The following is a 25,774-nucleotide window of genomic DNA, read 5'->3' as shown; positions in this document are numbered from 1 at the left end:
AAGGTGCAGTGTAGCACCTTAGCTATCAAGTGGTCTCTTATTTTGAAGCACAAAACATTTTACAAACTGGTATGTATCATAAATAGTACCAGAAGCATTAGATTAACAGCAAAGGTTAAATTAATCCAGAAAACAAAACCCTGTATTTTTGTTAATAAATTAAAATCAGAAAAAAACCCATCTCAGTAGAAAATGTGTATTGTGCCATAAATCAGCTTTCCAAGAGACAATAGACAAAAAGCTTTGAAGTACCCTATTCATATTTTATAACAGCATTTCTGTTTAGTATGACATTTGTTATTAAAATACACAAATTTATAACATAGACATTGATTTCAAAATAAATGTGTAATTCACTTCAATAACATACTTCATAAAAGTATATTCATATGAATAATAAATAACACACTGCTGCTGTTAGCTTCATAGAACAGCAAACCAATCTCAGACATGTAAGCCAAACCAAAACATTGTTGCTTATTTAATTTTTTACCATCTCCAGTTCATGCTGTCGTTCCCTCTGAATTATGTATCTGACTTGTATAAATAAATGGGATTTTTTTTAAATGTTTAATTTATCAGACATATGTTGAAAGAAAATGAAAAACCTGTACACAGTTTCTTCTGGTTTCAACAGAGCACAGTATGTGTCAGCAGGGTCCAACATGCACAGGTATAAAGCTCAAAACCATTGTGTCCCAAATGGTAAAACAAAAATCCAGTGGTAATCCAGTCCAGAGTTTAGACGATGTACGTGGGGAGTTCTGTGGAGAATTTCACATGTACATGAGGTTTCATACATCCTGGGGATAAACAGGACGGAGAAAAAAACAGGTATTAGAGGACATTCGTACTAGAAGCTAGGACAATTAGCTGGTTGTATTACAGTAAGTAATACATACATTAAAGCTGCATTTATTGATTATTGGACCCTTGGTGGCAGGGAAACAAGTTGAAAACACAACATCTGACATATTTAAAAGGAAACACTTAAGCATCTTAGCCTATTTATACATCCAGCAAACATTAAGCAACTTTAGTATTCATTTGTAGTCGTGTTTTTGGTCACTAGATAAAAGTTCAATCCATTCTCCTTTTACTTCTGTTTTGGTCTCCACCAACTCCTGAGAACAATATCTGTCTCTCTAGCTGCTTTAAAGGTCCCTGTAAACAGTATGATTTCCATGTCTTTTTTAATTATCAAACTTGATTATTAGGTCAAGGCACATATACATACTGTAAAAGTATAAAAAAAAAAAGCTCAATCCACAGAGAAATGCACACAGCCTGTATTCAGAAACTGTGCCTTTAAACGAGCCGTCAGGACTTCTGTATGGTGGTCATGTCACAAATATAATATATATAGGTAGAAAGTGGCACTACAGTGCCGTTACAGTCATTCCCCGGCTGCAATGATGGTGCAGAGACGCTGAGAGCACAGATGTGGAAGAACGGGAAACCAATCAGAACAGATCAGGCTTTTTAGGGAGGAGGTCTTAAAGCGACAGGCGCTAAAACAGACCATTTCAGACAGAGGGTGAATACAGGTATATTCAGACAGACAGTATGAGAAAAAATGATGAACATTAAAGCATGTAAACATGTTCTAGTACAAACCCAAAATACAAGTATGAATATGAAAATGAGCATGATATGGGACCTTTAAACTCACTGCTAACTTTGTCTGAATGCTACTCTCCAGTATGCAGGCAGACAAAGCTGTTCCACTAAAAACAGCTGCCTGCTGCAGCAGGAATCAAGGTTGAAAAAAGAGGAATTTGTGACGCCAGAATAAAACAAAAAAATAGGCTAAAAGAGGCTAAAAAGCTGGGCAGAGATGTGGGAAACTGCAGAGTTGGTAATAAGTCTCCGGGGTTTAACACTACAGCTGACACCTTTCCTCATTACACAGCAATTTGAGCCATTGTTAATGTAAAAATATGGATGAGTGTGCTTATTTGACCAGACAAGTCAACTAAAACTGAAAACCTGAATAAAAGACTCTATTCATACATTGAAGAGTTGGGGTAACAACAGACATGTTAGGCCAAATATGATATCAGAATATACAGATGGGTGACGAATTACAGGAAAAACCTAAATACATGAGCATAGACACATGAAAATGCAGATGTTTCCACACAGGGCACGAGGATTTTACTAAATGATTTGATAATTATATGAAAATGATATGAATCATATGCTGTGGCCTTCACCAGATCTGCTGAACTTTCTCACGTCTTACTAGGACACTTCATGTTGGATTTTTCTTGTATTTGTCACCCATCTGTATTCTCAGGTCGTTAAAGGGTGACAGTACTGAGGAGAACAATGTAGTTTCTGTACTACTGAGAAGCAGCTGTACTTTTCATCATACTTATTTTTGCTTAGCTGCCTTTCACCCCTTGACCGGACCATTTCCCTTCTGAGGAACACACAACAAAAAGCACAGGATGAGTCTCATGAAACAACACACAATGGTATGAAATAAGCAATGGAGAAAACTAAATTAAAATGCCAGCCACAGATAAGAGTCAAACCAAGTGGATATTTACCTATGGGCCGTGAGTTAAATTCTGTGTCCAGAATCTCCAAAGAATGAACCAAGTCCCGCTGTGAGCTGGGCGTGGCCCCTGTTGGATTAGCTGGACTCATCATTTCTTGTTCTTTTTCGTTCTGCATCTGCGCATAGACGTTGAGGCCTGGGATCTTCCTTGAGGAAAGAGTTACAGTGAGGCAAAGGGATAAAAACAGCAGCCTAACTAAAACAAAGAGAGCAAGGACACAACCAGGGGATCACTAATATGCTTTGTACCACCTTGTCTTGTTTACTTAACTTCTGATGATACGATTTAGCACATTTGCATGTAAATCCCTATTTACACAAATACTCAAAGCGATAAGGTCTGTGTTAGAAAAACTATGATACTCTTCTTGTATCTGTTAATATTAAACTGTTTGCATGGTAGAAAGCCAAAATATTGATAACACGAGATAAACATGGGAGCCACTTCCTAACCTTGTGAAGAACACAGAATGCTCATGAGGAGGAGATGCCCTGCCTGACCAGAAATAAGAGAAAACATCGTCTTTTGTATTATGACTGTATTTTACTCATAAAAAACCTACTGTTGAAAGCTTTAGTGAGTCATTTTCTGTACTTATGCTGCGAGTGCTGTAAAACTGACTCTACTTGCAAGTAAACAAACTTTGAGACAATTTCAGTGATTCTGTCCATTCCTTGATTAATAATTATCTTAACAACTTGGTCCTTTGAGCCGTTCCCAACATCCTTCCCCCCCTTCCAGGTTTTGGGTCCTGAAACACCGTGCACGGGGGAGTCCTTTGGTAACTCCTTGAACAACGACCTCCGGCTTGAATTGCTGTTTTTACAGAGGCCAGTTCCTGCTGGGGGTTTGGGAAGGTGACGGGATCCTTTTTTGAACAGCGGACAAGCTGAAGTTTTATTCTGTCTGTAAATCTTCTGGACCCTTCGTACCCTTTTCCCTTGAAACTGCACCTTGGAAATAATTTAACATTTCAGAAAGGTCAACTGCCTACGTTTGAAGGGCTTATTTTTGAAGGCTGACTGACATTTCTTTTGCAGAGAATGACCTGACAAATTCCCACAGATTACAAAGTACAAAGCCAATTCTCCAATGAGCAGCACTGGATATGCCGGCGTAGTCTTTTGACAGGTAACTATCAGCCTTTTCTGTAGCCTCGCCGGCAGCTTTTGTTTACTGAGCTGTCAGGACGCTATGACACCTTTCACCACCTCCCTCCCGCCATCACGTACAGCCTGACGATTATAGACATGACATTTCATGAACACTTTACCTCTTGAATTTGTAGATGACAAATACAGCTAAACCCACAACCACTACTGATAACAGCATTAGCATGGCAGAGCCACTGTGGTTCTCGCTGGTGTCCACTAGGGGCGCTGCAGAGACAGGGAGACAAGAGCCACAGAGTATAAGCAACACAACACACTATCTCCACCTGTATTTCCACCTAGCTAAATCATGCAATGAGCAGTCAACAGGATAATTGACACCTATATAAATTATAATAGACTGTAAAAATAATGGACGAAGCTTCCGGGCCGGAAAAAATTAAGACAATGCGAAAGTGCCTTAAAGCTGCATTCTATCTAATTTCCAGCAGGGGGTGACTCCACTGGCTCCAAAAAGGAGTCTATGAGAAAATGAGCCTACTTCTCACTTGATTTATTACCTCAGTAAACATTTTCCTAATGAGTTTATGGTCTCAATCGCTAGTTTCAAGTCTACTTCAATACAGCATGATGTTCATTTTGCATAATATGGTCCCATTGATTTTTAAATAGACGATAAAGCAGGGGATGGTTTAGGGCGTGGATACACGCCAATCGGTCAATCAGAGCTTTGCAATGCTGACCATGGCACTGTGTACATTAAAATAGCAGTAAACTTGGGTTTGGGTGTTGTCCGTGTTTTCATCTTAAACTTTGACCCTCGCACTGTGTGTTTTTATTTCATCAAATGTTGATTGAAACGTTTTGGTTGCCTAAGGATTTCTTGTTCAGCATTCTACCAATCAAGATAGCTAGCTCCTGCTAGCATTAGCTGGTACCTTAAGGGAAAATTTGCAGATTTTGTGTTCAACATGCAGATGAATGGCGGCAGTACCCGGAGGTCAGTGGCAAATCTCTGCTGGATGACTCGCTTCAGAAGGGTCAAAAATCGGCAACTTTCCCTCTTTAGCGTTTAGCTTAGCACAGCGCCATTGCAACCACAAACAACACTGGATTGTCTGCGTCATCCTCCCCAGCTCCACACTCTCGTCAAAAATCGTCACGTCCTTCAAAACAGCAGTGCACAAACCAATGGGTGACGTCACGGATGTTTCGTCCACTAGTTATTCAGTCATGTAAATAATAGATGAATCATCAAAAATTACAGTAGTATTGACTTCTCTTACTCTTTATTTTATAAGCCTCTTTAGGACAGTAGCAGCATCCACAATAGGAAGAGGCACACATACTTGTAACGATGCTCACTCTCTGAATGTCTCTGTGTAGCTACATGGTGGGAGCCAATCAGACACAGGGTTATTAGTTGACGGGGGCAGCAAAAAATAATAGTAATATACCTGACTGTCCACTGTATCTAGGTCTCCTGATAGGATGCATGCTTTATGTTCTGTCCCACCTATTACATGAAGTACAAAAGCCCTCCTGGGAAGCTCTAAACGTACACCGTCAGCTGTGTTTGTTTACCTGCTGATAAGTGCGCTGCATACACGGTGACTTGGACCCCTGGCCGCAACGTGAACTGGACAAGGTTTTGATTTAAGGCGTTGAGCAAAACCTCAGAGAGCTGTTGGGACACAGAGGGGAGACAATATTTGAACATATAGTTTTATTTTGTAGACAAAATTTGTTGTGCATTTTTGATCATGCACAACAAAACAAAACATGCAAGAATTAAATCCCCCTTTCAATACCACCATGGATATAGTGCCACTCGGCCAGGCTGTAGAGAGCAGTTCACTTAGGGAATGTTTTAATCCAAACCACGATCTTTTCCCTAAACTTAACTAGTCGTTTTGGTGCCTAAACTTAACTGTCATCGCCACATGACGCCCACTTTGTCTGGCTGAACTCAACTTCCATGGCCCCTGAAAGGACCGTAATCTGGCGATGCCTGTACCCGGCTCACAGTCACCTGTTGGCGGCTAAACAACTGCTGCTGGTATCCGGCGTCCCGGAACTCTGTAGAGGCTAAATACAACCAGCAGCCGCTGCTCGGATTTTAACATTCTTTGGCACTAAAGACTGTTCACGTTACAGCGCTTTACTTAGTTTAAAATACTTCTATTTTAGGTATATAATATAGGCTCTATTGGTGAAGTAGTATTGATCCCTTTGATGGGGGGGTACATTTTGTCCCCATATGTAGACCAGAAAGGGGGAAAATCCAGAGATGGCAAAAGTACTCACTTCCCGTACTCAAGTAGAAGTACAGATACTTGTGTTAAAAAATACTCTGGTAAAAGTAGAAGTACTGATTTAACTTCTTTACTCAAGTAAAAGTAACAAAGTACAGGCTTGGAAATGTACTTAAAGTATAAAAGTAAAAGTAGCCTTGCGAATTTTATGCAAAGCTACCTGCCATTGCCTACATTTTAAATGGCTGTCTGCCAATAGGCCTAAAACATGACATATATGATTATTGTGACAGAGACTGGGACTCCAGGTTAATAAGATTCTGACTGAATAGCAAGATATGAATTCAATTGTGATTCTGTGAATTCATAGATCCAGTTTCTCTTTTTTAATCTTTCTCTTAACGTTACCGCCATCAAGCCACAATGATTTGCCGCGAATGAATAACGCCGAATCTGTCGAGTCGTCTTGTAGTGGCGTCAAGTGCAACGTATGTTCCCATCCAATTAGATTGAATTCGGTATTGATGACGCAAAAAATAATAACGGAATCTCCACTGAAATTATTTGAAACTCAAGTAACGAGCCAATTTTGTAAAATGTAAAGAGTAGAAAGTACCGATATTAGTGTTGAAAATGTAAGGAGTAAAAGTAAAAAGTTGGCACAAAAATAAATAGTAAAGTAAAGTAAAAATATCTGAAAAATCTACTTGAGTACAGTAACAAAGTATTTGTACTTCGTTACTTCCCATCTCTGGGAAAATTCCATGCCTCCCCCCCGGAAAATCGCACCCTGAATGTAACTATTGAGGGAAGACACCTAAGTCTCATCTATCTCTGGTTTTGACTCGTTGTTTATGAACTCTGTTCTGACATTTCAGAACAATTTGTTTGTTGTCCTGATCAATCTTTACACAGATTTATCCAATGTTTTAATGTCAGACTGAAAAATATCACTTGCACTTCCGAAGATGTTCTGGTTTAAATGTCTGCCTAGTCAGTTTGTGAATGATTAGGTGCTTTCCAACTGGATAGTACTTGTACTTTTTAGAGGAAAAGTACATTTCTAAGCAGTTCTAAGAACTACTCTCCCCCAAAATCTTTTTTTTCGTTTGCATTCCCACTGGCCCAGTGGCCATAGGGACTGGTAGGAGGGGTAAGGGAGTGACGCAAGCACTGCAACGGTCTTTATAGCATCGTCACTAGACCTTAGCGCCACATACAACAACAACAAAGCAGCATGGAGGAGGCCATCGGAATGTTCCTGTTGTGCTTTGCTGGGATCCTCACAAAGGAGTTTGAACGGCGGCGTTTAAAGACTAGGCTGGAGTACATAACAGAGAAACACAGAAGACGAAGGCTCCGGCGTAATATGATCCTAATTAATATGATGGTCAAGTACAGAGGATGGACAAAATACCAGAAGTCATTTTTATCACTAACCAGTAAGGGGGGGCCCGGGGGGCATAGAAAATCTGCTTAGAAATATAGGAAATATTGGATAGGATAGAACAACATAATGTAATTCTGCTAAATAAAACAGCCCATTCATTATTAGTTTCACTTGTTTTCATTTTAAACAAATTGTATATCCGAATACAGTACAGATTTTCTACAGGCTCAGTCTGTCACTAAAAAAAACAATTCCAGTGCTGTATCCCTGGTGTCAGAATTTTGGATAGTCACCATGGAAACATTAATTGGTCATGTGACAAGGGCTGGGAAGATTGGCAGAACAGGCAGCCAAGTGATAGACCCTGATCCAATGGAAATCACAATTGTCAGATTGACAGCACTCTAGCCCAATGGATTTTTTTTGGGGGGGACACACCGGGGGGGCAATCATATTTCAGGGGGGGGCGTTAAATGGACTGTATTTATATAGCGCTTTTCTAGTCTTAACGACTACTCAAAGTGCTTTAACATATATATAGTAGTAGAACCGTTCACCATTCACACACTGGTGCCGAGGCGTACAAGGTGCCCCCTACTCATCAGATAAACATTCACACACATTTACACTCCGATGGAGCAGCAACAGGAGCAATTCAGGGTTCAGTGTCTTGCCCAAGGACACTTTGACATGGGACTGCAGGGCCAGGGATCGAACTACCAACCTTCTGATTGGTAGATGTACCTGAGCCACAGCCGCCCCGGCCACATGGACACTCTGTGCCCCCCCTTCTAGCCCCGCCCCTGTCTGCGGGAAAATGCAGTTTTCGGATAATTCCCTGTAGGTTTGTTACTATATGTGCTACCTTTCACATTTTGATGCATTGTTAATTTAAAAATATTGGCTAGTGCAGCTTTACATTCTAAAATAAATCAAACAATCATGACAACATTGTGCACATCAGACAAAAGATAACACAAAGAGTGGTTACATAGCAACATCTTAGCAACACTGACTGAAGTTTATTAAAGCATAAAAATGGCCACTCTGATGCCCATGACCCAAAGAAACCTCACTGCCTCCACCAACAACCCCATCTGAGCCTTCCTGTTTATGTAAGAGTCTCTTTGTCTGTGGGACCTTTCTACTCTGATTCATAATGCATAGGATGCAGCCTCACTTGATCTCTGCTTTCCAGACTGGCATGCAACCTTCTGCACTGAAACGTCTAACTTTCATATAAATCGGGCAGAATACCCTGACCCCAAAGATAAGAAAGAAAGCCAGAGTTCAGTCTCATTCGCTCTCAATCTATTTCCCCACATAGATCCTTTCATTCACGCAATTACACATCTCTATCCCGGGGCTTTAACACTTAAACACAATCTGAAAATGATAATCCAATACCATAACATTTCTCTATGTAATGTGCGCTCATTAAACAAGCATATGTGGAGCTGCATAGAGAAAACACCAAACTAAACAAAAGCTGCCATTTTCTCTCTGCAGATCCTGTTTTTTTTCCCCTCTGCAGAGGCTTCATTTGTCTTATCTGCCTCATTTGACAAATGAATTGTGATATGAGTAATTTCTGTAGTGCTTCATTCTCCCCTTTACATTTCTTAGGCGTTTGAATTTAGACTGTGCTATGACTAATTACTTTTTCCCACTGTATACCAGGGTCAGTAAATCTATAACACACTTTTAAGATGCCGACCTTGAATGAGGATGTATCGCTGCCTTGTAAGGGAGAGGATCTTTTCAGGAGATCAACCAGGTGTGTGTGTGTGTGTGTGTGTGTGTGTGTGTGTGTGTGTGTGGGGGAAATCAAATTGATTTCCCTCCCAGTTTCCTACCCTACACACGCCCGTGGATTTCTTCCCACGGAGAGCAGATCCAACATCATTATATCAGTCATTATCTATTACGTGAGGCTCAGAGCTAATTCAGTCCATCTTGATACGCCGGTGATTTAGTGAACTGATCAACCATGACAATTTCTTTGTCTGGCTCTGGAGGCTTGAGACTCTACACCCCCCCAACCCTCCTCCCACCTCAACAACCCACAGGATGTGACTTGAGGGAGTTTGAAAACATTTCCCCCTGATAACTTGTTAATACTTGTCAGGCTTATTGATGAGTCTATTGCAGAGATTCCTCAGGCGTGTTCTAGAATTAGACTCATGGAAAGACCTGGACATGCTTCAACAGAGCCATACTGACATCTGGTGGAGGAAGGAGGAACTTCAATTTGGGATTTATTTCTCAGGGAGCAATTACTGTAATGGACAAGCTGCTGCTGGAAGAAAAAAAAAAAAGGATCAACCTGTGACTCACAAAAACAGAAAAAAAGGAAACCATGTTTCAAACTTGTGCATGGTGTTATGGTAGAATTTCAATGGGGATAACGAGGGGAAATCCATCCACCTACACAAAAACTGTCTCGGGGCTGGAAAAAAGGAAGCAGCAGTTGGTGTCTCACCTGATCTAAATGAGCGTAGCTCTTCTCTGCTTTCCCCACAGTCAGCTGTTTGTCAGGCAGAAGGAAGAACTCTGCTGCTGTGGGTAAACCTGGGAGGACGGTGACCAGAAGCCGATCCTCTCGCACGCCTGTGGCCTGTAGGGGAACGAGAGGGGGAAGCAGTTCAAAAGCTCATTCCTATGAGACTCGTAGCACTGAGTGTGGAAAACTGTCAAGTATTGACAGCTGCCATCGTATGCCTGCTCAACACATTCTCACTCCCCCATCGCGGATGCTTGGTCAGGTGACTTTGGGGTTGTTATTAACGCCAAAGACGTCAGATCTAAACGCGCTGGGTCGGGACTATCGTCATCACTTTTGACGCAGTATAGGTTTAGGAAAAGATCGTGGGTGGGCTTATAAAATGTGCGTTTACATGACCACCCCAACCAACCTTTCATTTCGGCCTTTCATACTACTCACTGCCGTTGTTGCTCTTAATACTACGTCATCTTCACACACCCGGTGCGTTCCATCCACACACTGAAGGTGCTTATTGCGTCGTATTTGACGCTGACAGCCACTGACCAAGCGTCCATATTTTTAGAGTTGGGAGTGAGAACGGGTTGGCCTGCTTACAGTCATACTTGTCTGTCTGGGGCGATTCAAGCCTTTTTTTCTTAGATTAAACTTGATCCCGGCACCCCTAAAAAGGAATTGCTAAAAAAAAGTCTTTGTTAATCTATTGTGAGCTAAGGCGTTCTGCCCTAGGAATACCACAGCATCGTGGAACTAAAGTTACAATCCCGATACCTAGATCACTCAGACAATAATTCTGAGCCATGTTCAGAAAATAGTGTTCGCATGAATCTCTAATTTTCAAAAGTTATTGATACTGCATTTTGGAAATATCTGCTTTTCTTTTAGATTATTTTTTGGGGCATTTTCAGCCTTTATTTTGACAGGACAGCTGAAGACATGAAAGGGGAGAGAGAGAGGGGGGAACGACACGCAGCAAAGGGCCGCAGGTCGGAGTTGAACCCTGGCCCGCTGCGTCGAGGAGTAAACCTCTATATATGGGCGCCCACTGTACCAACTGAGCTATCTGGGCGCCTAATGTCTGCTTTTCTATAGATAAATATCCAATTTCATTTGTTCTACTGCCTCACCTTTGTAGTAATGGCCCTGTGGCTCAGCATTAAAACAAGTTTTCTCAGAGTGGTGGTGTCTTTGTAGTTACCTAACATGATGGTCCAAACTGATGTTAAAATGCACAGTCAGCACAGTAGAATAACCCCTAAAGCCCCTGTCTGTAAGACAAAACAGCTTCACTTGTATAACACATTACAGTGTCAAGACTTTTTGAAAACATTTGTTAAAGGGAATATAAAAATAGTAGGGCTGTCAAACGATTCATTTTTTTAATCGCGATTAATCGCTGAATTTCTATAGTTAATCGCGATTAATCACATATTTTATCACATGATTAAAATTCTATTATTTTGCTTTGCATTGTTTTTAAGTCCATATTAACAATGGAAGCCATTCTTACCAGTGGATCTTGATTGGGAATCAAATAAATGTAAATAAAGTGACTTTATGAACTTGACTTTAAGATTTGTGTTTGTTTTATTATTTATTTATTTACTGTAAACAAAAGAAAATGTGTGAATCTAGTCACACATTTGAATCTAGAGTCAATGTAGTGTTTAGTTACTCCTAAATAACTTTGATTACTCACTGAGGTCCAGTGATCACCTTGCATCACTGGACGTCAGTGAGTAATGCTTCGGTGACATTTTAATTTGGCTTTACACAACGTGCATATGGCTTTGACTCGTCTACGAGCCGTCTGGGAGTTTTGGAAAATAAAAAGCTCCATTCAGAGTTATTGCTGCTGTGTTTCTCCATCATGCCTGCAGCCTGCAGCAGCAGGATGTGTTAGGAGGAAGTGGCAGCTTGATGATAAGTAACACTGCTGCAAAGGGTCAAAATAGTAGCTGTTAGGCACGACGCAAAGCCGAGTGATGTGTAAAATAAATTAATAAATGCCGGCATGCGATTAAAAAAAATGAATGTATTATGCTCGGCCCTTAATCGCATTGCGATTAACGCGTTAATGCTGACAGCCCTAAAAAACAGTCAAAATAGAATAACACAGGTATGAAAGTTACAGTGCAGTATAAGAAAATAAACAGTTATTTGAAGAAAGGCAGCATCAAAAAGAAAGGTCTTCAGCCTTGAAGAACTGAGAGTTTTCTGGGAGTTTGTTCCACATATGTGGAGCATAGAAACTGAACGCTGCTTCCCCCTGTTTAGTTCTGACTCTGGGGACAACAAGCAGACCTGTCCCAGACCACCTGAGAGGTCTGGGTGGGTCATAGTGTAGCAGCAGGTCAGAAATAAACCATTCAATGCTTTATAAACCAACAGTAGTATTTTCAAACCAATTCTTTTAGAGACAGGAAGCCAGTGTAAAGCCTTCAGACTGGGAGTACTGTATGAGTACTGTCATTCTTTCATCAGACAGTTTTTTTTAATTTTTGCCAATTTCAGATTGTAATTTATTTAGACAAAGTTCCTGTATACATTTGTTTAGACAACATGTCACATTTGAGCCACACCAAGGTAAATGAAAAAAGGGGATTAGTAGAAAATACATCCCTTTTTTATAGTTTCAGTTTGATTTCCACAGTAAAATCCACATAAGGGAAGCTCTGAGTGACCAAAATGTTGATATTGTAATTATTACTGTGGACTTAGTCTCGCTTTGCCAGACCCTCCTCCAAAGCCCGCTGAAAGAAGGTCTGGCTAGTCCACACAGCATTCTGGAATGGGAGAAAAACGTGCTCTGGTTTATTGGCATTTCTTTAAACCAATCACAATCGTCATGGGCGGGGCTAAGCTCCGGACAGACCGCTGGAAAATAGTCATGCGAGAGAAAAAAGTTGTTTTGCTAAAGTAGTAAGGGACAGTGCTCTCTGTAGTAAAGATGGAAATACAACAATATTTATAATAAAGTATGAGTCTGTGAAGGAAACTAAGGATGATTATAGGGCATCATCATTTTACTGCTACATTCTGTTCTGCTAAACAGCATTTGTAATTTCTTCTGTTGAATTCAGTTATTATGGAAAGCATGAAAACCAATTTTAACATAACTCGTAATCTGATAGATGGACATGAATAGATGTAAATGCAAAGAAGCCCTTGCCTTTCATATTGATAATGTTGAATAAGTAATGTACAGTGGGTTTTTTTCTGTTGTTGTTGGGGTTTTATTTTGCCTGAAAACAGAGACGATACGAGAGGACGATACGAGAGGACGATACGAGAGGACGATACGAGAGGAATTTGTGGCCCAGAAAGCCAAAACAATGAGTTCAAAAGCTCTTCAGTATTGCGGGGAAATGCAGTTGGCTGTTATTTATTTAATTATCTGTGGGTTTGTTACTATAAGTGACACCTTTCACATTACACTTTTTTGATGCATTAATATAAAAATATAAGTTGATATAAAAATGTTGGCTAGTGCAGCTTTAAGTTCTAAAACAAATCAAGCAATCATTATGCATATCCAAGGGCGTAACTTTGGGTTCAACATTGGGGGGATTGAGATAGATAAATTAGATAAACTAGAAAGAAAAGCGCCAAAACCTTTGGGGGAAACAAACTCAAAAAAGCAAACGTTAAAAAAAAAGCGTAAAAAAAATATCAGAAAAAGCGCCAAAAACAACCCCTATCAACCCCCACCCCCTCCATAAATTACACCTATGTGCACATCAGACAAAAGGAAAAACAAAGAGGTAAATTGGTTACACATCAACACTGACTGAAGTACATTATATCATAAAACGCCTTTGCGTATCATATATTAGTATCTGCCAATACTGAGCCCAGCGGCTGAGGGCTTGTATGTGTCTGTGCTCATGGGCTCATCATCTCATAATCCATCCATGCAACATTTAACCCATACCAGCCCTGTTCAGACATTAAATGGTGCATGTATGGCGAATGTAAAACAAAAAGAGAGCTTGTAATTTACCAAATGTTGTCACTGATTCCTGCTGGAAGGAGAGCCTCTGCTTCTCCTTCCAGCACGGTTTGCTGCAGTGACTCTTGTGAATGTTTTAAACTAGCATGTCATATTTTCATCTGAAAGTTTTCTTTTTATTATTATTTTTTTTGGGTTCTGCCTTCTGGGCTGGGGTTGTCATGACGAAATGATGTCAGTAACACATAACAAAACAGACATGTTCACTGAAGACTGAACAGCTGCGTATATTTTTGGCATCAATTCTGATTTTGCAGGATCAAAACGTGTGAAAATATGATGCAAGGCCAAGATTGCTTGTTGCTAGGAATCCAAAAAGTATTGACGTTCCGATGATGCTGTAAAAAACTAAGTTAATGAGGCAAAATCTGTACCTGCCATGGCATGCTTGGCTTTTCGATCATGTCTTACTTTTGACAGGTCGCAAATCACTCGTCTCCCAAGCGTCCTTTTAGCTCGGTGCAGAACATATTAGGCACATACTGGCATTTATTCTTCTGTACACAACGTCCAGACCTTGTAACGGTACGGCCCTGAACTCACAAAGTGCGTGCGAGCCCATGCAATCGGCATGCTCTTGAACTGTAATTTTCCCTCTCTCACTGCTCTTGCCTTGTCATTTATCATCATAAAAGTCTGATTCATGTCTCAAAGCCTCAGGGAGGTCACACTGCACTAATAGAGCATTGGAGGTCCAGTCAAGCGCTGGCAGTATTTAGCAGAGAGTAAAGGGACGGTTTCCGTGAAAAGACCTGAGAGAGCTTTACCTCAATCAGAGAGTTCTTGATGACTCGGCTCACGTCCAGTCTCCATTCTGCTACATCAGGGTTGTGGTCGTCCAGGTTTGATGAGAAGGCGAGCAGATGAGAGCGGAAATATTCTGCAGGGGTGAGATAGTAAATGCATTTAATGACTGAATGAAAAGTCAAAGAGTTTCTCCTTTAGATTCAGCTCTTGTGGACCAAAATCTAGCACCTTCTTTTGAGGAAAATTGTACTTCATTGCTACAAAGATGAATGGATTAGTTGTCTATGAACTATGAAATGTATTGCCACTACTTTATCTGGAGGTACAACCGAAAGTGCGCTCACCTTGCTGAGCACTAAACGTGTTATCAAAAATCCTAAATGATACTTTATTGTACAGGAAAACTCCGTGAGTAAGTATAATACATAATAAAGAGTCGGTCAAAGTTGCTAAATTGCTTACTAATAGGCCTCCTTCATACATTATTTATATGCCATTCATAAGAAATCTTTATCATAACAACAACCCTTTGTCAAAGCTGACTCCTTAGAAAGTGGTATCACATTATCATAAATACCTATAGATTAACTAGCCAAAACAACAACAACAACAATAAGACCCAGGTTGTTAAAATGTACATCTGTTACATTATTAAGTAAATTGTGAAGGAGCCATCTTGTGTTTCCAGAGCTACAGAATCCAAGTGGAGAAGGAGTGACGCAGTGGGCTCACCGTGGACAGCGATGCTTTTTCTGTCCTGCAGAATAGTATTTCCTGCAGACACCTGTACAGTGACTGTACTTATGCCTTCCCGGGAGAATGTGCACGCCACACTTCCCTCCAGGGTGATTACTGGCTGCTGGGGGAGAAAGAGAGAGACATGTAGACAGATAGAGATGGTAGAGAGAGTCAGAGTAAGATACGCTTATCAACGGCAGGTCTCACACTGCTGTTATTTACACTACAGAGGTGTGAGCCTCCTGGTGCACTCACAAATACACTGTAAAAAATGAAGAAATGTTAATATTCTGGCAGCTGGGGTGCCAGAAAAAAACTGTAAAATAATGAACAATAACTTCCTTGTAAATATACATCTATTTTCCATAATTACAATAGTTTGTAGCTTTAATTTGACATGAAATCTTGGGTATTTTTTGTCTTTTTCATGTTAAATGAAGGATATTTACACCTGTTTTTACAGTGTGTGTAAATATATTCACACACTCACACACACACACTCTCTCTCATACACACACACACACACACACACACACACACACACACACACACACACACACACACACACACATGAGAATACTTTGAGAGCTTGCCAACATTCTGTGCTGTGCTGAATAAAGTGTCGGCGCCCGCAGAGAGTTCCCTGCATGACACCAGCAGCTCCTTTCTATCATTACTCACATCTGCATTTCTTCTTTAAATAGCAATAAGATGCTAATTATGCCGCGGTTTATGACCAACTGACATAACTGGCTGTCCTTGTGGAAGGCCCTTGTTGGTGTTGAACAAACACATTTACACAAGACTGAGATTGGAGCATTTGTACACACTGTACAGGGCTCCAGAGAAATGGAGGTTGTTTCTTTTAGTCTCATTCATCTTACAGTTTCTTCTGTGAAATAACATTGTATTAAAATGCAACTAACATTTTGGAAGTATGTTTTTTTTTTTTTCTGTAAGTAAACATTTAAAGGTTTAGTTTATACAAATTACAAAAAAAAACATTTTCTCACATAACTTAAGCAGTGTTTAGACATTACAGTAATGTTTTTTTTTTCATTTATAATTTGTGGACTTACAGTTACTTATCCTAGTAACTCTGTCTTATTTTAAAGCCATGGTGCATATTTTCTGTCTCCCCCATGAGGAATTCTGAGTAATGACAACAACACTGTTGGCATGTCCACGTGATACAAGCCTTCCGTGACATCGCCCCCGCCCCTCCTCCACACAGTTGCTAGTAGCCAAGGAGGACACGGAGGATTAAAAAAAACATGATGGACTCCCCAGAAGAGGTCATTATCTTCACTCTAGTTTCTGTGCGGGAAAGTCTCCAGACGCCACAATCTTCTGAACATAGTCACACTGAGAAATCCAGAGAGAGTTGTGTGGAGCTGATAGTTTTAATTAGCTTTGTAGCAACTCATTTGGTAATGGCTTCAATGTAACGGACGTTTATTAATATCAGAAAGTTACACACTAAAGCTTTAACATATTGGGGGATGGGCTTGTTTTCAATCTTACCAGGTATTGGACATCATATCAGTCAGACACACTTAAGTCCAGGAATTGACCATTAATAGCACATGTTTACAGAGCTATATTTGGAGGGAAACGACTCTACTATTTGAGGAAGCTCCTTAAGAATCAGAGCAGAAACGATGAATCACATGTCACATGTATACTCAATACATTTACTGGCGCATACTGCCACCTGCTGCATCAGAGTGGTCAGATGCTGCGCTTGTAAAGTCAGTGAAAACGATTAATCGGCTATAATTTAATGATCGAAATAATACATAATTATTTAAATTTGCTGTTGTCCGCCGATAACGTATGGTCATATATATTCTCCATCAATAATCATTTTGCACCATTTTGATGAGTAAAAATAAAAATTCCACCCACCATTGTATTGAGTTTCAAAGTTTCAAAAGCACAGTTCTCAAAATCTGTGTGCACAAAATTAAAACTATATGCATGGATAGACAAGATATTTTCTGACATTGTAACTGTGTGGGGTTGACTAGCAGCTTCTGACTTTAGTTGGAGTTTGGAGTAAGAATGAATAAGAGACACACTTGACTGGCTATCAGTAATTAGGCTGCTTGGTGTCTGATACGTCAGCATGCTCTGATGCTGATTAACAAGGCCACAATTTTTTTGCAACCTGGATGCAAAAAAAAATAGTTTAACAAAATAATGATTCTCACATTTTGGAGCAGAAGAGTCAGCAACCTACTTAAATGCAAACGGGAGTAACAAAAGTAAAAGCTCAGAGAGAATTGGGAAATTCTTGAGTGTACCTCTGTGTTATTTCCGATCCACCAGATGTAGGTGACTGTTCCCACTTGGCTGGGCCAAAGAACAGCAGTCAGGTTCACTTCCTTATTCCTCACGGCCACAAAGGGAGCTGAGAGATGGATATACTCCAGCTGACCTACTCAGGAACACAGATACATCACAGAGTGAACTCTATGCACTGTGTCGCAAATGTGCAAAAACACAAGAAACAAAAAGGAAGCCACAACTTTATTATTTCAAATGAAGAAAAAAAGAGGGACAGGGAGTTTGTAGCTGGGTGGGGAGGGTGACTTTTTTCCTCTTCTCAGAAATCTGTCCTGCGCTGGGACCGTTAGCTGCCATCTGTGTGATATTTTTCATTCATGGCACCCCTGAGCCTGCGGTGGCTCTATTTGTTTGGCTGGCACATAGGATTGACAGATTGGCGGGGGCAATGGCGCTCCCCGATCAATATGTCAGCTCCGTTACATCTGTCACCCCCTGAATACACCGGGGGTGGTCAGCCCCTTTACATATGAGGCTGCAGTGGCTTCCGTATAGGCTGAGTGGCTGTGAAGCATAAGCCGACTTGAGTGGAAGTGTGATGGGATTTGTTCTATCTCACTTGTTTGTTTGGTTATGGGAGGGGAACATGTTCTGTGAAGAGATAAAGCACAGTATGTGCTACACTGTGTACAAGCTGACAGCACTCTGTGATGAAAAAAGAAGTGGAAAGCAGAACGAGCCAAAAGCACGAGTGCAGAAATCGTAGAATCTCCTATCTAAATAAATACATATGCAAACTTGCAAACACAAGTCTAACAGAACTCCTCACATGTTACATGCAGGTAGAGCATGACGGTCTCTGAGCCGAGGCTGTTCTCCCCGGTGGCAGTCACTCGGTAGATTCCCACAGCTTTGTAGATGTGTTTGATCCCGTCCTCAATGGAGCTCACGTTGGAGTAGGTGACAGCGTGGCCGTCTCCGAAGTCCAGCGTGATGCTTGTCCTCGCCCCGTCGCCCTGCGCAGGACAAATACCTTTATCAGCCACAGATTCACTCAGATGTTAGGTCACCTGCTATCACTCCACTAGCACAGAGCCCTTTCTTCTTCCTGGAAAAAAATATGTGTAATTATGTCCTAGAGCTTGACACTTTCACTGCAAAGGTCAGAGCTTTGGTTGTCACTGAGGTCCTGCTTTGTTAATCGGTGTTTTAAGCCCCCAACGTCTCGCACTAGGATTAGGCAATGGTTATGGTTAGGGTTAGGGTTAAGATTAGGGTTAGGTGCCTGGGTTGGGGGCTTAAAACACCATCAAGCTCCTGCTCTTCACAGCCTACTGTAGTCGCTAAGCTCCGGATGCAGCGACGGTGGTTCTTGTTTTGATGGAACATTTGTACCCCGATAAATAAAACACCACATAATATTAACTGAAGTTAACTGTTCACACAATACAGTAATGTGAGCCATTTAAATTAGCTGATACATGGTTTAACCTCATTTGCTCTTACCAGTGTATCGCTGTGCATATTTTGCTCATAGCAAATCCCCACCAATAGGTCCCAAATGTCCCAGTTAGAGTAAATGCCATCAACATATTCTTTCTAAATCTTTACAATCATTCCCCAAAAGAACCAAGCAGGCATGCCTTGTTGCACGATTCACATTTTTTTCCAAATTTTTAGCGTGTAACATTAGCTTGGTAGCTCGTAGGTTTCGGTTGCTGTTCCTCTAATCGACTGGAGCTTGGAACGTAAACAGAAAGAAAGCGGAGGGTGAGGGACTTCCGAAAGCTCTTCTGGTGCCGCTGGAACTATCCGGTATATGAACCGTCATTGATCCAGACTAAGCCTACTGTAATATGGTACTTTAGATAAATGGGTCCACCAGCTTGTGTCATTGCTATATTTCATTGTATCTTAATACAACAGTTGTGGGTGGGCTTCTAGCTGTATTGCTGAATTAGATAGATAGATAGATAGATAGATAGATAGATAGATAGATAGATAGATAGATAGATAGATAGATAGATAGATAGATAGACAGATAGATAAAAAATGTATTGTCCACTGAATTTACATACACTGGAAATTCATCGGAAATTCAGATACTGGTCCCCTGCGAGCCAGAGTGCATCCTTATGATAGGGTGAGACTGTCCTCGCCCGAAAAATGCCCCCATTGGTCGTTTGTTCAAGCAGAAATTACAGCTCAAATATACGTTTATAGTGGCCCCGCCCTCTAGTGGCTGTAGTAGTTATGATGGGAGCAAAGAATAAAAGCCCTGACACACCAAGGCGACTGTCGGCTCAAGTTGGGGCGATGGTGAATGCCCGTCACCCTAATTTTTGCAGTGTGTCCCACCCCGTCGCCACGCGTCTCCTTCGTCCACCTTTTTTTGGCGGCGTTGGCTGTCAGCTGAAAAGCCAATCCATCTGATTGACTTTTCAGCTTGAAAATGCTAGCGAGAAAAGCAAACAAACGACTGTGAGAGTGCACACAGAAGACTCTTCTCATTTTTCATCTCATCTGATCAATCCAATGCACAAAACTGGCCAAAAATGTCATTTGAATGTTCCTTCTAAAAAACACATAGGTTCGAATGATTGGAATATCTATTTTTGCACATTATATCCATATGGCAACTAGATACATAACTACTTGTGCAGGTGTATTTATTTCAACATAAACATCATTTAAGATCGACATATACCAACACATTACAAAATCAAACTAACGTTAATAAACTAATGTTCTACCGTGAAATTGAATATAGACCAAATACCCGCGGGCTGGGTCAAGCCGATATTTCCCGCCACTATCCTCGGGCCTGGCCCTTCATCAAGCATTTGTGTTTTTTAAATCATGACTTTATTAGCCTTATTCTGCCTAAGCTCTGCCTCTCCAGCTTCTCCCGTAACTCTGGGTATATGTACGCTAAATCGTGTCTCCCCCATCTGTAGCAACCAGGCCATATTGTGTCAGGTATCTCACGAGTCGTTTAGCAGTAGATATGGTCTCTCCTATAGCTGGCGCGTTGTCGGCCAGTGCGTCAGCATGCAGACCGTGGTAAAGGACAGTATTAATTAGGTGATCGAGACAAGAAAAGTCTCCTATACAGTGGGGCTCGAAAGTTTGGGCACCCCAGGTAAAAATTTGTATTAATGTGCATAAAGAAGCCAAGAAAAGATGGAAAAATCTCCAAAAGGCATTAAATGATAGATTAGACATTCTTATAATATGTCAAAAAAAAGTTAGATTGTATTTCCATCATTTACACTTTCAAAATAACAGAAAACAAAAAATGGCGTCTGCAAAAGTTTGGGCACCCTGCAGAGTTTATAGCATGCACCGCCCCCTTTGGAAAGCTGAGACCTGACAGTGTCATGGATTGTTCTCAATCATCGTCTGGAAAGACCAGGTGATGTCAATCTCAAAGGTTTTAAATGCCCAGACTCATCTGACCTTGTCCCAACAATCAGCACCATGGGTTCTTCTAAGCAGTTGTCTAGAAAAATGAAACTGAAAATAGTTGACGCTCACAAAGCAGGAGAAGGCTATAAGAAGATAGCAAAGCGTTTTCAGATGCCAATATCCTCTGTTCGGAATGTGATTAAGAAATGGCAGTCATCAGGAACAGGGGAAGTTAAAGCAAGATCTGGAAGACCAAGAAAAATATCAGACATAACAGCTCACAGGATTGTGAGAAAAGCAAGTCAAAACCCACGTTTGACTGCACAATCCATCCAGAAAGATCTGGCAGACACTGGAGTTGTGGTACACCATTCCACTATAAAGAGATACTTGAACAAATATGGTCTTCATGGAAGAGTCATCAGAAGAAAACCTCTTCTACGTCCTCACCACAAAAATCAGCGTTTGAAGTTTGCAAATGAACATATAGACAAGCCTGATGCATTGTGGAAACAAGTTCTGTGGACCGATGAGGTTAAAATAGAACTTTTTGGCCGGAATGTGCAAAGGCACGTTTGGAGAAAAAAGGGCACAGAATTTAATGAAAAGAACCTCTGTCCAACTGTTGAGCATGGGGGTGGATCAATCATGCTTTGGGGTTGTATTGCAGCCAGTGGCACAGGGAACATTTCACGAGTAGAAGGAAAAATGGATTCAATAAAATTTCAGCAAATTTTGGACGCTAACTTGATGCCATCTGTGAAAAAGCTGAAGTTAAAGAGAGGATGGCTTCTACAAATGGATAATGATCCTAAACACACCTCAAAGTCCACGGTGGATTACATCAAGAGGCGTAAACTGAAGGTTTTGCCATGGCCTTCACAGTGACCTCAACAGAATTGAAAATCTATGTATAGACCTTAAAAGAGCCGTGCGTGACAGACAGCCCAGAAATCTCAAAGAACTGGAAGACTTTTGTAAGGAAGAATGGGCGAAGATACCTCAAACAAGAACTGAAAGACTCTTGGCTGGCTACAAAAAGCGTTTCCAAGCTGTGATACGTGCCAAAGGGGGCAGTACAAGGTATTAACTCTGCAGGATGCCCAAACTTTTGCAGACGCCATTTTTTGTTTTCTGTTATTTTGAAAGTGTAAATGATGGAAATAAAATCTAACTTTGACATATTATAAGAATGTCTAATCTGTCATTTGATGCCTTTTGGAGATTTTTCCATCTTTTCTTGGCTTCTTTATGCACATTAATACAAATTTTTACCTAGGGTGCCCAAACTTTCGAGCCCCACTGTCTAGTTCCAGGGCTTTGATTATGTTGCTGCCTTGATCTGTTACCCACACTATTCAGCTGAGGGAGGTATGGGTAGAGGTTTCTTTTTTACGTTTCTTCATTCGGATCCATTTGCAATCCGTTCCATTCTGAATACAACAACCCAGTTTATATGTTTCGTCCTTGTTGCATTATTCATTAAGATAATTCTAAACAGATTTCTGTAGTTCAAACAACTCCAAATTGTAGTTGAGAGAGTCAGTTATAACGGCCCACGTATTAAAAAATTGTCGGGTTTAAATTGGGCTCGGGCTCATAATTCCAGTTAATGCTTTACTCTAAATTAGTCAAATGAAAAAAACTTCATGTTTCATTCTTTCCCTCTTGTCACATCGTAGGAAAGCACAGCGCTATCGCCAGAGTGACAACTTTGTGGCTCATTTTCTGTGTAGCATGAAGAAATGTTAGGTGGGTGGAAGTAGCAAGATAACGTTAGCTAACCAAGAGGCAGCACGGTCCCTCCGCTCTGCTCCCCACCGCAGAGTAAATTCTTTGCTGAGAGAATGGAGGATAGCCCGGGAGAGGGACAGTCTGGTTAGCCATCTCCTGGTGTCGGCTAGCTTCCTGGCGGCTAGTGAAGCAGAGGGACAGTATCTGTTCAGTTCTGCCGGTATTATAGCAACGTTTGTATCTGATTTTCCTTTTTGAATGACGGCTAGATTCCCGCTGCCTGCTGGTATGGAGAGTTATTTCCTTGCACGTAGGCGCAGAACGTACATGGTACTTGGCCGTTGGCTGCAGTCTCCTCGGTGTGTTCTAGTGCCAATTTTTGGCCAAGACAAAGGTGACATGGGCCGACGAGAGGCGACGCCACAGTCAGCCTTCTTCGCTACTAGTTCTTGGCCGTCGGCTTGGTGTGTCACGGCCTTAAGAGTGCCAAGTTCCTCATTAGGAGGGATGTTGGGGTGGTGGATAGGATAAACAAACAGTACTTTCACCCAGGAGACGGGGGTTTGTGTCCTAAAAATAATTTAACCCTAGGGAACACGTTCAGCGCCATGTGCATTACCAGAAGTTAAGTAGCGGCCGATTTTAACCCAAACCACAATGTTTTTCTAAACTTATATAAGTACTTTCTGTAATTAAACGTAACCAAACTGCAACCATTTCACAACTTTAACAATGTGTTTGAAACCGCGACGGTTACGTTCTCTGGTTTACATATGAGGACAGAACAGAAAAATACTTTGCACATCTAAACTGCTACAACTACTATTTCTAGTCATACTGTAGTTCCATTATCTTTATTGTGACTATAATTGCCACTGTTCATCACACCCCCAACCGGCGCTGGCAGATGCCCCCCCACCAAGAGTCTGGGTCTGTCCCAGGTTTCTCCCTAAAAGGAAGTTGTTCTCGCCACTGTCCCACTAAATGCTTGCTCTTGGGGGAAGTACTGGAATTGTTGGGCCTTTGTAAATTATAGAGTGAGGTCTACCTCTATCTGTAAAGTGTCTCGAGATAACTCTTGTTATGATTTAATACTATAAATAAAAAAGAATTGAATTAAAAAATGAGACAGATGCGTGAAAGAGGGACGAGTAGGTCAGAAGTTGCATAGAAATTTCCATACAAACTAGCAAAGATACATTTAATAGCTCGCAATGTTTCGGTACTAGACCAGGCAAATGTTATGCAACTACTGAGAAGCCATCTTTTGTAGGAGTTTGTGGGTCTGCACCTTCTCTATAGGAAATACAGCATGAATACATAACATCCATTCACATTTACATTACTATAGGTAGAGCTTGAAGCACTTTGTGCTGCATTTAATGTATAAAAGGTGCTATAAAAATAAAGTTATTATTATGAATAGCATAAGCAGGCAGCATTGTATGACAAATTTAAAACTATTACTGTATTTTAACTTCAAGTGTAGATAACAAACAAATGCTACAGTATGATGGTGAAGATTTCACACTCTTAAACTGTGTTCTAAATCTTCCTACTAGATACTAACAGAGCTCATGTTCAACGTTAGTGTGCTAATATAGTGAGTGTTTGGAAAGAGTATGAGCAGAACATGTTCGGAGCTGAGCATCATTTTTTTAGTCTCCATAGAAACAATCCAGTCAAGGGACATTTTCTGAAACGTGATGAAGCAGGAGGCACAGCTGCCAGCATTAGCTAACTGCAATTCCATAACCCATATGTATTTTAATCAATTTAACAATAACACCTGTTTTTCCACTTAGCAGAAGAGCTAAATAGGAAAGTGACAAAGTGCTTCTGGTGTCAGAATGTGTCACTTCTGCTTTGATGTGACAGTCAGACCATAAGGAATAGTGCAGATTAAGTGCAGATAAAGATTTACGTACACTATAATGTTGGTTTATGTAGAAAATACTGATCATTTAGACTTTACCCTTTAATTAATTAGGGCTGCAACTAACGATTCTTTTCATTGTCGATTAATCTGTTGATTACTTTCTCAAATAATGGATTAGTTGTTTGGTCTGTAAAATGTCAGAAAATGGTCTCTAAAATGTTGATCAGAGTTTCCCAAAGCCCAAGATGACATCCTCAAATGTCTTGTTTTGTCCACAACTCAAATATATTCAGTTTCCTGTCACAGAGGAGCAGTGGTGGAATGTAACTAACTACATTTACTCAAGTACTGTACTTAAGTACAAATTTGAGGTACTAGTCTTTTCTTTTCATTTCACTTTCTACTTCTACTCCACTACATTTCAGAGAGAAATATTGTACTTTTTACTCCACTACATTCATCTGTTACAGCTTTAGTTACTAGTTACTTTACACATTAAGATGTCTGCACACAAAACACATGTAGTTTATAAAAAGATGGTTTATTATAAATCAAACTACCCAACAATATACAGGTCTACGAGTCCATCTGAAATAATTAGACCATTAAACCCAGCTGATTAAACGCAGCTGTTTGGATCTTTCTAAAATGTGAGGATGTTTCTGTATTTTTTGAGTATTTTTAATACTTTAAGTACATCACTCTTATGTAGATACCTTCAAGTAAAGTGTTACCGAACATTTTCACATTTAAGAAGCTGGAAACAAAGAACTTTGACTTTTTATCATAAAAATGACTCATGAATCCATTATCAAAATACTTTATTAGCGATTAGCGATTCATTTACTAGTGGACTACTAACCGATTAATCATTTAATCTTTGCAGCTCTAGATAATATAATAAGATTTACTTGAGTTCATGAAGCTTTTCAACAGCTTACCTCCTCCAGAAAAAGCAGGAAGGTGACATTGGTGCCCAGTGTGGCGCTCAGCGTGCCCTCGCTGGTGACCAGGTGGAGACCTTTGGGTGCTTGGACGGGACACTGCTGCCTCCTGGCTGTGTACTCCACGCTCACTCCAGCTGTACAGTTGTTAGAAACCACTTTCCTGTAGCTGGGGTGGAAACACAAACACAAAGCT

At 40.7% G+C, this 25,774-nt stretch overlaps 1 protein-coding gene across 1 annotated transcript in view; it reads right to left on the bottom strand.

Annotated features, from left to right (window-relative positions):
* Nucleotides 1–741: 741 nt before the first annotated feature.
* sorcs1 (sortilin-related VPS10 domain containing receptor 1) overlaps nt 742–25,774 on the bottom strand; it is a 237,437-nt gene continuing 212,404 nt past the window's right edge. The window contains exons 18-27 of the mRNA XM_078267920.1: nt 25,576–25,747; nt 18,443–18,629; nt 17,631–17,764; nt 15,319–15,442; nt 14,607–14,719; nt 9,807–9,941; nt 5,264–5,363; nt 3,841–3,946; nt 2,556–2,713; nt 742–803 (exon numbers count right to left, since the gene is read on the bottom strand). Coding sequence (XP_078124046.1) covers nt 742–803; nt 2,556–2,713; nt 3,841–3,946; nt 5,264–5,363; nt 9,807–9,941; nt 14,607–14,719; nt 15,319–15,442; nt 17,631–17,764; nt 18,443–18,629; nt 25,576–25,747 — 1,291 coding nt within the window. The remainder of the gene's footprint in view (nt 804–2,555; nt 2,714–3,840; nt 3,947–5,263; nt 5,364–9,806; nt 9,942–14,606; nt 14,720–15,318; nt 15,443–17,630; nt 17,765–18,442; nt 18,630–25,575; nt 25,748–25,774) is intronic.

The sequence above is a fragment of the Sander vitreus genome, chromosome 2 (genome assembly GCF_031162955.1).
Source record: "Sander vitreus isolate 19-12246 chromosome 2, sanVit1, whole genome shotgun sequence".
Classification (NCBI taxonomy): Eukaryota; Metazoa; Chordata; class Actinopteri; order Perciformes; family Percidae; genus Sander; species Sander vitreus.
Note: the sequence above shows the minus strand (reverse complement) of the source record. Positions and strands in the feature narration are given on the sequence as shown.